The following is a 12,321-nucleotide window of genomic DNA, read 5'->3' as shown; positions in this document are numbered from 1 at the left end:
CTTGCCTTATTGCACTAACTAGGATTTCCTGTACAGTGTTGAATATGAGTAATAAGAGAAGAGATAGTCTTGCTTTGTTCCAAATATTCAGGGGAAAATATTCAGTCATTAATCTTTAAGTACGATCTTGGCTGTAGGTTTTTCATAGTTACGTTTTATAGACTGATGAAGTACCCTTCTATTCCTAATTTGCTGGAAGTTTTTTTTTACCATGAATGGATGAATTATTTCATGTACTTTTTTGTGGGTCTGTTGATACTATCTTATGGTTTTCTGATTTAGTTTGTTAGTATGGTGATCACATTGATTGTTCTTTTTTTAAAATTATTTATTTATTTATTTATTTGGCTTCCTGGGGCTTAGTTGTGGCACTTGGGATGTTCCTTGCTGCGTGTGGGATATTTAGTTGCGGCATGCAGAATCTTTTAGTTGTGGCATGCGGGATCTTTTAGTTGCGGTATGCAGGATCTTTAGTTGAGGCGTGTGAACTCTTAGTTGCAGCATGTGGGATCTAGTTCCCCGACCAGGGACAGAACCCAGGCCCCCTGCATTGGGAGCGCAGTTAGCCATTGGACCACCAGGGAAGTCCCCATGGATAGTTTTTTGAGGGTTGAACCAGCCTTGCATTTCTGAGATGAAGTTAGCTGGTTGTGATGTATTATCTTTATTTCTTCTTTTGTGAGTTTTGGTAGTTTGCGTCTTTCAACTAATTCGCCTATTTCATCTAAGTTGTCAAACTTAAGATCTTAGAGAGATGTATAGTATTTCTGTATTATCTTTTTACACCTGTGGGATCTGTAGCAGTGTTCTTTTTTTGATCCCTGATATTGGTGTCTTCTTTCCTTTGCTTGGTTAGTCTGACTAGAGTTCTAACAATTATATTGATTTTATCGAAGAACCAACTTTTGGTTTTATTGATTTTCTCTATTTTTTTTCCCTGTTCTCAATTTCACTGATTTCACCTCTTTTTAAAAATGTCTTTTCTGGGCTTCCCTGGTGGCGCAGTGGTTGAGAATCTGCCTGCCAATGCAGGGGACACGGGTTCGAGCCCTGGTCTGGGAAGATCCCACATGCCGCGGAGCAGCTGGGCCCGTGACCCACAACTACTGAGCCTGCGCGTCTGGAGCCTGTGCTCCGCAACAAGAGAGGCCGCGATAGTGAGAGGCCCGCGCACCGCAATGAAGAGTGGCCCTCGCTCGCCGCAACTAGAGAAAGCCCTCGCACAGAAACAAAGACCCAACACAGCTATAAATAAATAAATAATTTTTTTAAAAAAAGTCTTTTCTGATGCTTGTTTTATATATAATTTACTCTTTTTTCTGATTTCTTAAAGTAGAAGTTTAGATTTGAGGCCTTTCTATTTTTCTAACATGAGTGTTTTACTGTAAATTTTCTTTAAGCAAAGTTCATTCTGGGATAGTTAACCATTTTATGTAATCAGGCACATATTTTATATAAATGTGTGTCTATTTTATATACACGTATACATTGTGTATAAGTAGATACAACACACATAGCTATGTGTACATATACACATACACTGTGACGTCTCCAGGTTGGATCTTCTAATATCTCCCCCAAGATTTTGTGAAATGCTCAGACCCCTTGAGTCCACGCTTTGATTCCAAACCACTGGTTAGACTCTGCCTCATCTTCTTGCCTAGCCGAGGCCCTGCACGTCTGAAAAGTATCTACAGAGGGCTGTATTCCTGTTCATGTTCCTTTTGTCTTCTTTTCCTTCCAGTTGTGGCATTCTTGGTGGCCTTCCATCAGAACAAGCAGCTGATTGGAGACAGGGGACTGCTGCCCTGCAGAGTGTACCTGAGGAGTGTGCAGCAGCACTTCCGTGGGCAAGTCAGCTGGGAGACCGTGAGCTATGCCCCCACCGTCCTCTGGCTGCTGGACTGGTCTCACATGGACTTCAACCTGGATGCGCTGGCTCTCCTCGGGCTGGGCATCTCCTCTTTCATCCTGGTCTCCGGCTGTGCCAATATGGTTCTCATGGCTGCTCTCTGGGTCCTCTACACATCCCTGGTCAACGTGGGGCAGATCTGGTAAGAGGGAAGGACGGGGCACCTATAATGCAGGCGCGTGGTAACTCAGGGTTCTAGGGGTGTTACCCCTCAGAGCCCAACGAGGCCTCCTGGCAACAGGAGCAAGCAAGTGAGCTTCCTTCTTATGTTAATTTGGAAAATATCACCCTTTTAATTAGGCTGTGGTAGACACTGCTGGTCGCATTCAACCAAAATCCAGGAGCTTCCTTATTTGGGTGTAATTGCGATTCTGTTGGGAGTGTCATGGCCACACCTGAGATAGCATTGCCAGCCTCTTGTGCTGGGGGGCCATGAGATGGAGGTGGAAGCTGCTGGGTGGGCTGCTGGGAGCACTCTGGTGGTGGGGCTTGATTTGGAGGCTTACTCCTCTGCTCCTGCTCCCACCTGCTCCTTCCTTGTTCGAGAGGAACTGGTGCCAGCGGTCACAGTTCAGGCCAGCCCTGCTGGGGGGAATAGGCTCCAGTGCCGGACAGGTCAGAGGCAGCGTTGGGCTCCATGGAGGGAGAGTCACATGGAAACACGGACGGGGGCATCAGTGCAGCGTGTGGCTTGGATAGGGTTGGAGGAAAATTGAGGGCCGTGAAGTACTGTGCCATGTTTGACAGTGGAGGAGGGGGTGCCACTCTTCTTCAAGTTCTGGGCTCTGGCCCTGGGGAAGAATCACCTACTAGAGGAAGCACAGAGGACTCTGTAAGAGAAGGTGAAGCCTTGAGAGAAAGCTCTGGGGTCGGGGCGGGTGTCTGTGTAGACATGGAGGAAGTAGACAAGGGGGTGGTGTCTGCGTGGATGAGCAGGAAGTGGAGGAGGGGTGGTGTCTGTGTAGAGGAGCAGGAGGTTAAGCACCTCTGGGGCTCCTCCTGCCATGTTCCCACCGGAGCCTTTGTTTTCTGGGAGGAAAGGTTCATTCGGTGGCCTGACATTCTTGGCTGCTGGCCCAGGTCAAAGGGGCTGGCTAGGTCCTGGACCATGACATGAATGGGTTTTAACCCAGACACCAGACTCCTTCAGTGTCACTCACTCAGCTCATGAGCGATCAGAGGTCCCCTCCCAGCTCCTGTCGTCTGGCCCTGGTCCCCGAGCAAGTGTGAGTGACACTCAGTGTGTGAGCTGAAGGCACCTCTCCCTGTCCAGTCTACGGAAAAGAAGGCTGACGTCTCAGTCACCCTGGCCCCCTCCCTGCTCCTGGGGCCTTCATGTTGATGTTGAACTGTTGACCAGCCAGCACCCTGGTAGTCAGAGCCAGAATTTATTCAGAGACTTTGGGAAACTTCAGTGCCCTGGTATTGTGGTGTGAGCTGCGTGGATCAGAAGAAACAGCCATGGGCGTCGGTTACCAGGTTTTGCAGGGGTCACCAAGTGGGTGGCAACATCGTACTGTGGTGGTGCATCCTGTGTCCAGTTCCATAAAGAAACTGTGTGGGTTCCTAGACAAATGATATTTACATCTGATTTATGGCATTTTCTTTTCTGAAGGCCCAAGCAGTGAGGGTGGAAATAGGGGCTGGCTCCCGGTAGGTGGAATGTGCCTCGTGCCCATCAGGCAGCTGTGAGGCTCGGGAAGCGTCCTTCATTCCTGTCTGCTCCTCCCCACCTGGGATTCACGGGTGCTGCCACCACGGGCTGTCTGACCGCCTCGGCGGCCACAGGCATTCACTGCCCACCTCTAGTCTCTCTGGTCAGTGGATGTTTACAGCACAAGAGGACTCTAGCTGGGGTTGTCTGTGATGTCTAAAAGGCTGCTGTTTCTTGGCACGTGTGATTTAGCGCATGTCAGAGGAGGGAGAATTCTGGGTATGTTTGTCCCGTTTTAACAGCTGAAGTTACAGAGATTGGGAGCACAATGCCCGGCTCCAGTGTCCTGCTCAGAGGACGCACCTGTCTGTAACACGGGGCTCGGGACATACTGAACCTCGCCCAGCAACCGGGAAAATCGTATCCACTGTCAGTTTGGGTTTTTCTTTTTATTTATTTTTGGTTGCGTTGGGTCTTCGTTGCTGCTTGTGGGCTTTCTCTAGTGGTGGCGAGCAGGGGCTACTCTTCGTTGCAGTGCGCAGGCTTCTCATTGCAGTGGCTTCTCTTGTTGCAGAGCATGGGCTTTAGGCATGCGGGCTTCAGTAGTTGCAGCACGTGGGTTCAGTAGTTGCGGCACGTGGGCTCTAGGGTGCACGGGCTTCAGTAGTTGTGGCACACGGGCTCTGTAGTTGTGGCTCACGGGCTCTAGAGCGCAGGCTCAGTAGTTATGGCGCATGGGCTTAGTTGCTCTGCGGCATGTGGAATCTTCCCAGACCAGGGACTGAACCTGTGTACCATGTGTCAGCAGACAGATTCTTAACCACCGCGCCACTAGGGAAGTCCCTCCACTGTCAGTTTTGTTTTGTTTTGTTTTTTAATAAATTTGTTTATTTTATTTTTGGCTGTGTTGGGTATTTGTTGCTGTGCATGAGCTTTCTTTAGTTGCGGCGAGTGTGGGCTACTCATCGTTGTGGTGCATGGGCTTCTCACTGAAGTGGCTTCTCTTGTTTCGGAGCACGAACTCTAGGCATGCGGGCTTCAGTAGTTGTGCTCGTGTGCTCTAGAGCGCAGGCTCAATAGTTGTGGTACACAGGCTTAGTTGCTCAGCAGCATGTGGGATCTTCCCAGACCAGGGCTCGAACCCGTGTCCCCTGCATTGGCATGCAGAATCTTAACCACCACGCCACCAGGGAAGCTCCTCCACTGTCAATTTTAAACAGTAATTTCTAGTCACATCTAGAATGTGTTGGTCAGGAAGATTTTTGAAAACTGGTCTGAGTACACATGGCCAAAAATAGTCTTGTATTTTTTCAGTGGAAAAGATGTTCTGCTCCCTTCCACTTGGATGTGTTTAAAAATGTGATTTGAATTAATTTAAGCTCACTCAAGGAAAATAAAATAAAACTGTTTTCTCAGAAATGACACATGAGGGCTTCCCTGGTGGCGCAGTGGTTAAGAATCCACCTGCCAATGCAGGGGACATAGGTTTGAGCCCTGGTCTGAGAAGATCCCACATGCCGCGGAGCAGTTAAGCCCATGCGCCACAACTACTGAGCCCGCACTCTAGAGCCCATGAGCCACAACTACTGAAGCCCGCGTACCTAGAGCCTGTGCTCCACTACAAGAGAAGCCACTGCAATGAGAAGCCCGTGCACTGCAATGAAGAGTAGCCCCAACTCACTGCAACTAGAGAAAGCCCATCCGCAGCAACACAGACCCAACACAGCCAAAGATAAAATAAATAAAATAAATAAATTTATTTTTTTAAAAAATGACAGGAGATGTTTTAGGTGAAAAATGTAAAACAAACAAAAAAAAACCTGTCAGTGGAGACCAGTGGATTATTTACCGCGTTCTTGATGCCAAACGTCTGTGTTCTCAGCTGAACTGCAGGCTGCTTGCTGTGGCCCACGTGTGGGGCCCCAGGCGAGGCTGGGCAGGCCGCTCGATCTGGAAGGTGTCTCAGGTCACCTTGACTCGGGGCTCCCTGATGGATGATAGTTTCCAGGTTGTCAGAGTGATGCTGGAAACTTACTGGGAGAGTGAGGCCCCCTTAAGTGGAAATTGGGCTTTCCTTTTCTTGATGCCCCAGCATGAGAGTTAGACCCACTCTGTTTTTTCACGTCCCATTTATTCTAAGTTGAGGGAAAAGGATATCTCTTTGGGGTGAGATCCTCAGATAATGGACACTGTTGATTGGATGTCTTTCAAGTGTCATCCAGCTTAGTGGCCTGCAGTGGGGACAGGAAGCCCCCATGGGGCGAGGAGGCACCAGGCAGGTGCACGGGGCACATCTTGGCCGGCACCGAGGCCCCTGCCCTGGGGTCCCGTGGTGGTGGCTCGGCGCCTGCCCAGCCTGGCTTGTGTGCACTATGGCTGCTGCTTCACTTGAAGCCTTGCTCACTCCCTTCTCTTAAGTGGGTGTCCCCTCTGCTCCTGCTGACCCCAACTGACATCTGTGATGAAGCCCCAGCGTTGGAAATGAACGTTCTCAGCAGACCTGGGATGCAGCGTTGCTGCCAAGCGAAGCTGGTGGGGCCCCACGTCGATGTCTTGGGCGGAGTCAGGCAGCCTTCCAGACAGCCTGCTTGTCCTGGGATCCTGGGACCGTGCCCGCCCTTCTCCCGCCCTCCTGACATGGTCCTAGTACATGCGCGGTGAGGCTAGCAGGAACCTGATGAATCCACTTCATGGCAGCAGTGGTCAAAGATCTTCGTTTTGGGGAGAGTGGCGTTAGTCATGCAGTTGGTGCTTTGTAGGGTGATGACCCAGGTCCTCAGACTTGGGAAGCGATGCTTTCAGAGGAGCCAGAAAAGACTGGTGTTATCAACTGCTTGTCTAGTGGTGGCAGGAGGGAGAGCAGGATCATAGTGTTCCCACCTTGCAGCAGGAACAAGGGAACCGAGACAGGGCCAGCTGGGGTGGTCTGCCCCTGGGTGAGGGTCCGGCTCTCTGGGGTCCTCTCCTGGAGCTGCACCCTGGAGGCGGCGCAGTGCATGGGTAGGCTTGGGGCCAGCCATGGCCATGCTGAGACCCAACCCTGACCCCATAGACACCCGGGCTGTGTTGTTGCCTTAGCTGTGTCCCCAGCTCCACAAATCAGCACGTCCACACTCGGCCTGTCCCCCAGGTGGGACCATGGGGAGACCTGGGACTTGTTCGTGACTCTTCCTGCTTCCCCCGTGTTTCATCAACCTCCACATCCTCCTGATTTCACCTGCAAGGTATCTCCGGAACCTTCCTCTGCTGCCAGCACCAGTGTGGCCCTGAGTCCATGGTGGCTGTCAGCTCTGCCCCTCACACGCCCTGTGGTTTGTCAGGGACACATGTGCCAGCTTCCTCTGGGTTTCTGCTGTTCCAGGCCCGGCAGTTAGAAGGCGGTACTTTCACATGTGGGCAGATCTAAGGGGAGGACCACAACCGCCCTCCCCACCTGCCCCACCTCGTCTTGAAGAGCAGGGCAGGCATGGTTTTGGGTTTTCAGGCCTTGGAAGCTGGGCACTGTTGCCTCTAGACCAGGGCTGCTGTCAGGCTCCTTTCAGGGAATGGGAACGACTCCCACGGCCCGAAGGAGGGGACCCCGTAGGGTCAAGGTGCCACAGACTCACAAAGCGGGCCAGGCGGGTCGGAGCTATGGGGTGGGTGAGGGAGTCCTTGGACTTCGCTGGCCGGAGGGAGGAGAAGGAGGAGCGGATGCACTGCCGTCGTGGCGTTTCCTTAGGCTGTGGTTCTGTTCTGTCTGGGTTGGTTGAGAGGCTCTGAGAGAGGGTGCAGCAGGCAGCAGGGGCGCACCTTCCTGACACCTGTCGTGTCTTCCGGACATGGGAAGGAGACGACGCCAGACGGTTCTTCAAGACAGGAAGCGAGGCAGAGGCTTGGCGCCCGGGGGCTGGACATTTGGGGGCCTCCCTGAGGACAGTGCTGCCACCGAGAGCGGGCAGTAAGAAGCCCACCAGGCCAGCAGGTCCCTCAGGAGAGGTGCAGGGCCGGCCCAGGGGGCCCAGAGTTTCCAAGGACACAGGTGTGGCCGCGCCGCATGGCTTTAGGATCACACACTGCCCCCCAGAGTCTCGATCAAGCGTGGCGGGAGTAGGTTCTGATTTAATGGTGCCTGGGGACTGGGTGACAGCAGGAGTCATAGTCGTCCCCGAAGGGCAGACAGCCAAGGCCAGCTCCGTGACACGCTTGGTTCCATGTCCGGGTTTCATAGAGGAGGCCTTGCTGGCAGAGGGCGCAGCTCTGGCGGGCAGGACAGGGTGGGGGTTGGCCAGGCGCTGGGTCTGCAACAAGGAGCTTTGGGCCAGGCACATCAGGTGCAGGGCGAGTCTGTCCTGTTCTGGCCAGAACTTGAGTTCACCTCCTTTGGCCGTTGCCAGAGCCCCCGGGTGTTGCACTCACAGGAGGGGAGCTGGGCTGGTCTCGAGGTGACGGCTGTTCTATGCGTTCTGTTTGCGGGGTTGGAGGCAGCTCTCCTGACAGGTGCAGATGTTGTTGCTGCCCAGCTACCTCGACTTTTCTTAATTTCACAGACTTCGTTTTTAGAAGAGTTTGAGACCTACTGAATTACTGCAGAAGCAGTGCGGAGTTCCTGTGTGCCCCACTCCCAGTTTCCCGTTATTATCCTCTACATTAGACGGTGCATTTGTCACACTTAACAAGCCAGTGTTGACACTGTTGTTCATTCACCTCTTCTCAGTTCTTCCCATCCCGGGACCCCATCCAGGCCCCACAGACATCTGGTTGCCGCATCTCCTTGGGCCCCCCTGGGCTGGAACTGTGGCTCAGACGCCCCTGTTCTGGACGCCTGGACGCTGTTGAGGAGGACTGGTCAGGGGTTTTGTAGAATGTCCCTCCGGCGGGATTTGTTTGATGTTTTTCTCATTGTTGACGTGGTGATGGGTTTGAGAGGAAGACCAGAGGTAAAGTGCTGTTGTCGACACATCGGATCAGGAGTCTCTGCCCTCAGCATGACCTGTCTGCTAACGTTGCCCTGACCTCTGGCCGGGGTCATGCCTATCAGGCATCTCCACTGTCCCAAGTCTCCACCTTGTCCTCATTGGAGGTCATCACAGCACAGTCCACATACGGAGGGGGTGGTGGTGTCAGCCCCTCCTTGAGGGGGGCACACACACGGTGACATGGGCTCTTCCCCACAGGTCTCTCTGGCATCCCCGTGTTTACTTAGTCATTGGCCAAGTCGCCGTGGGCTGGAGCATGTTTATTGGTGCCCTGGGTGCCCGTCCTCTTGCTCTAGGCGTTGAAACATCTTGGGGTCAGTGACACTGAAGAGAGACAGAGCCAGAGCTCAGTGACTGTTGTTGCGTGAAATGTGAGTGACCTCACGGAAGACGGACCGGCCCAATGCTGTCCTGCTCAAATGACATCGGAAGCCCGAGTAGTCCCTTCTTCAGTTTCTTCAGTTACTATCAACTTTCCCCAAAAGTTGGATTTCTGGTTCTGTTATCCGTGCTTTGCTTTGGCAGGAATCCTAAAGGGCTTCTTTGTTGCTCTTAAGGATGGCCGTGTGGCCGTCCTTTCCTCTTCCCACCTTCCCGGCCCCCACAAAGAAGAAAGGATTATCTCTAGAAACTTGGAGCGAGGTTGGGGGCTCCGGAGGTCCCTTCCTGCAGAGGAAGCCGCCTTGGCACTTTCCTCTGGCAGAAGGGACAGAGTATCAAGTTCAAAGAGTGCCGGCAGCAGATGCCCGAGGGCTGCAGAGGTGTGGGGGGGACCCCTGCATAGCGGCCGCCTTCGGACTGTTGAGGATGAAAACTTTATTTTGGCCTTAAACGCAGTTGATGTCCACGGCTGCCCCTGCCCGTAGCCCCAGGTGCTTTTAAGGGTGTAGATAGATTTGATGTGTAGAAATGAATTCCTGCTACGGTTATGCGAGGTCCGGGCAGCAGCATGGTGCCGTTTCCGCCGTGTGGCCGTGCGGCAGGGCCCTGTCCCCTGGGGAAACCCCATGTCCTTGTCGAAGTAGTGGCTCACCGCTGCCCACGGTCATCGGACACTGACACGGGCCTTCTCTGCTCTCTCAGACGGTGCCAAGACGTGGCGGGTCCCAGGACAGACCGTGTTCCTGGACTCGGGGCGGGGGGCAGTCACCCATTGGCTGCATCGGTCGGGCCACCGCTTCACCCCCTCTGGCCTTTCTGTCCTGCCCTGCTTCTGTTCAGCCGTCTCCACGTGGCACTCATGGGCACAGCTTGGAAGAACATGCTTTATCATGAATTCCCATACACCTGCTTCCCGAGTGGGCCTTCGAGAAGTACTCTGTGCCAGGCAAGAAAGTGGGAGAATTCTACAGATTCACAGCTGCCCCTCCACAGCCAGGGGAGAGCAATCTAAAATATTTATCCAGGGCTTCCCTGGTGGCACAGTGGTTAAGAATCTGCCTGCCACTGCAGGGGACACGGGTTCGAGCCCTGGTCCGGGAAGATCCCACATGCCATGGAACAGCTAAGCCCGTGCACCACAACTACTGAGCCTGCGCTCCAGAGCCCGCGAGCCACAACTCCTGAAGCCTGGGCACCTAGAGCCCGTGCTCTGCAACAAGAGAAGCCCGTGCACCGCAACGAAGAGTAGCCCCCGCTCACTGCAACTGGAGAAAAGCCCGTGCACAGCAACAAAGACCCAACACGGCCAAAAATAAATAAATTAAATAAATAAATCTTTTTTAAAAATTTAAAAAATAAGAATATTTATCCATGATGCCTTCTTACAAAGTGAAAAATCGCTTGGAACTGCTTTAGTTTTCTAATCAGAGGATTTCTGTAAAACAGGAGCCTCGCATAGAGGTCGCTGGGGTGGCTCAAGGCCGAGGGCTGCAGACATGGGCGCGAGGAGGCCCGACACACACACCCCTCCCTTCTTGGTTCTCTGGCTTCCTTCTCGTGGAGATGAGTGGTCGGTGGCCTGTGGGCCACCTCTGAGCGGGGGAGGGCCTGTCACTAACAGACAGTTGGAGGTAAGGCGTTAATACAGACCATTTGGGAGCAAAATCTGGAACTCTTAGACCAGGGAGGACTTGAGTTTCTTTAAAGAACAAAACAATAGACCATCCCCCAAAGTAGTTCCGTGGACGGCCATCGCTTCTAAAATAAGTTCCAGCTGTTAAAAATATAATAAAAGCTGTAAAAGTCTAATGAATACTTTTTAACTTTTCATGTAATTAGATATAACTGCCTATATTTTAAAATCTCATATCAAGCAGCCTTGAAATTTAAAATTCAAAACAGGTGAAGTTACGAGAGAACGCATTTCCAAATGCCCTCAGCAAATGTGACAGCAGTGATGCCACAAGCCCGTCGCCGGTGTCCACGGGGACACGGTTCTGGTGGCCAGGCTGTGGGCGGGAGCTGGGCCAGGCCACCTCTGTCCTGTTAGCTTTCAGTCTCTTCCAGTTGGTTCTGATGAAAATGTAAAACGTCCATTGTTTGTGAGGTTTTAAAAGTCAGCCCCTTCCCTTTTCTCTGCTCACCAAGGTTATTTATTGGGATAATTTACTGGGTAAACTTATTTCTCGCATTAGCCAGTGTGTGCACTGGCTGTTCATAGGTTTTTATTATGGAAACTCAGAATCCTGCTCAGAAGCAGAGGGAGTAACACAGAGCACTCAGGCCCATGTTCTATGCTCGTTCTGTCCTCGCTCCTCCGTGCAGCTTTCCCTGTAGGAAGCCAGCATCTCTCTGGGTGGGATTGTTAAAACGCCCTTACTCAGTGAGGAAGGGCCCTGGCCTCACTGTGTTCTTTATTGCCTGGCCTGCAGGGTCTGTGTCCTGCCTTCTCAGGTGGGAAATTGCTTCGTGTGGGAAACAGGCAGTCAGGGGGCCCTCCTCGCGCCCCCACACCCTGCCCTTCCCTCCCCTCACTGGGGGCTTCCAGCAAATCTCAGACTTTGTATCGTTTCACTCACACCTCCTTAATCAGACAACTTTTTTTTTTTTAACATCTTTATTTACAAACCATAAAATGTAATCATTTAACACGTGCAAGAACAATCACCATCTGCCTCTAAAACATTTCATCAGCCTGGGCCTGCGTCCTCACCCCCTGGCACCCGCTCTTGCTTCCTGTCTGTGCCGACATGCCTGCTCCGGCTGCTTCACACGGATGGAGTCACCCCACGCGGCCTCCGTGTGCAGCTGCCGTCACCGAGGAGGCGCTGCATGGCTCATCCACAGCGTAGCTGGGACTGCTGCCTTGCTCCTTTCACTCCTCATGATCACTTGCAGAGTCAGTTAGAGACAGTTGTGTCCTTTGTATTCTGGGGTCCTCCTGGTGGGTGTTGTGTTAACTTGGGCAGAGTGACGGGCAGAGGATTCACAGGTGTGAGGAATGTGTTCTGGAGCCACTGCGATCCCAGCCAGGGCCACTTGTGTTACATTGTGGGGTTCCTTTCCATGACCCGGGGTCCATACACATGTTTGTGCTTCCCGGGAGTGCGTCCTGGAAGCCCTTGTGGGCGAAGACCCCCAACTCCCTCAGGTTCCACAGGGAAGGCATGTCTGACACATCCTCCATTTAGGGTTGCTTTTCTAATAACCTGTGCTCGTGATAATGGGATGTCCTTTGAAATTAAAGATTCTAGGGTAGGACATTTTCATGATGTTTGAAGGAAATTATTTACTGCAGTAAAACCAAGTACAGTTGACCTCTGAATACATGGGTCAGAATTGCGTTGAGTCCACTTCTACCCAGGTTTCTCACTAAAACCTATGAGAAAACCACTCAACCTGCAGTGAGAGGGCCG

General features: G+C 52.3%; 1 protein-coding gene across 1 annotated transcript in view; it reads left to right on the top strand.

Annotated features, from left to right (window-relative positions):
- The window catches only part of LMF1 (lipase maturation factor 1), an 81,818-nt gene that overhangs the window by 9,190 nt on the left and 60,307 nt on the right, over positions 1-12,321 (top strand). Inside the window, exon 2 of the mRNA XM_082359594.1 lies at positions 1,745-2,054. Coding sequence (XP_082215720.1) covers positions 1,745-2,054 — 310 coding nt within the window. The remainder of the gene's footprint in view (positions 1-1,744; positions 2,055-12,321) is intronic.

This window comes from Balaenoptera borealis (genome assembly GCF_965194805.1).
Source record: "Balaenoptera borealis genome assembly, chromosome: 16".
Lineage (NCBI taxonomy): Eukaryota > Metazoa > Chordata > Mammalia > Artiodactyla > Balaenopteridae > Balaenoptera > Balaenoptera borealis.
The sequence above is the reverse complement of the archived record's forward strand: the minus strand, read 5'-3'. Positions and strand labels throughout refer to the sequence as shown.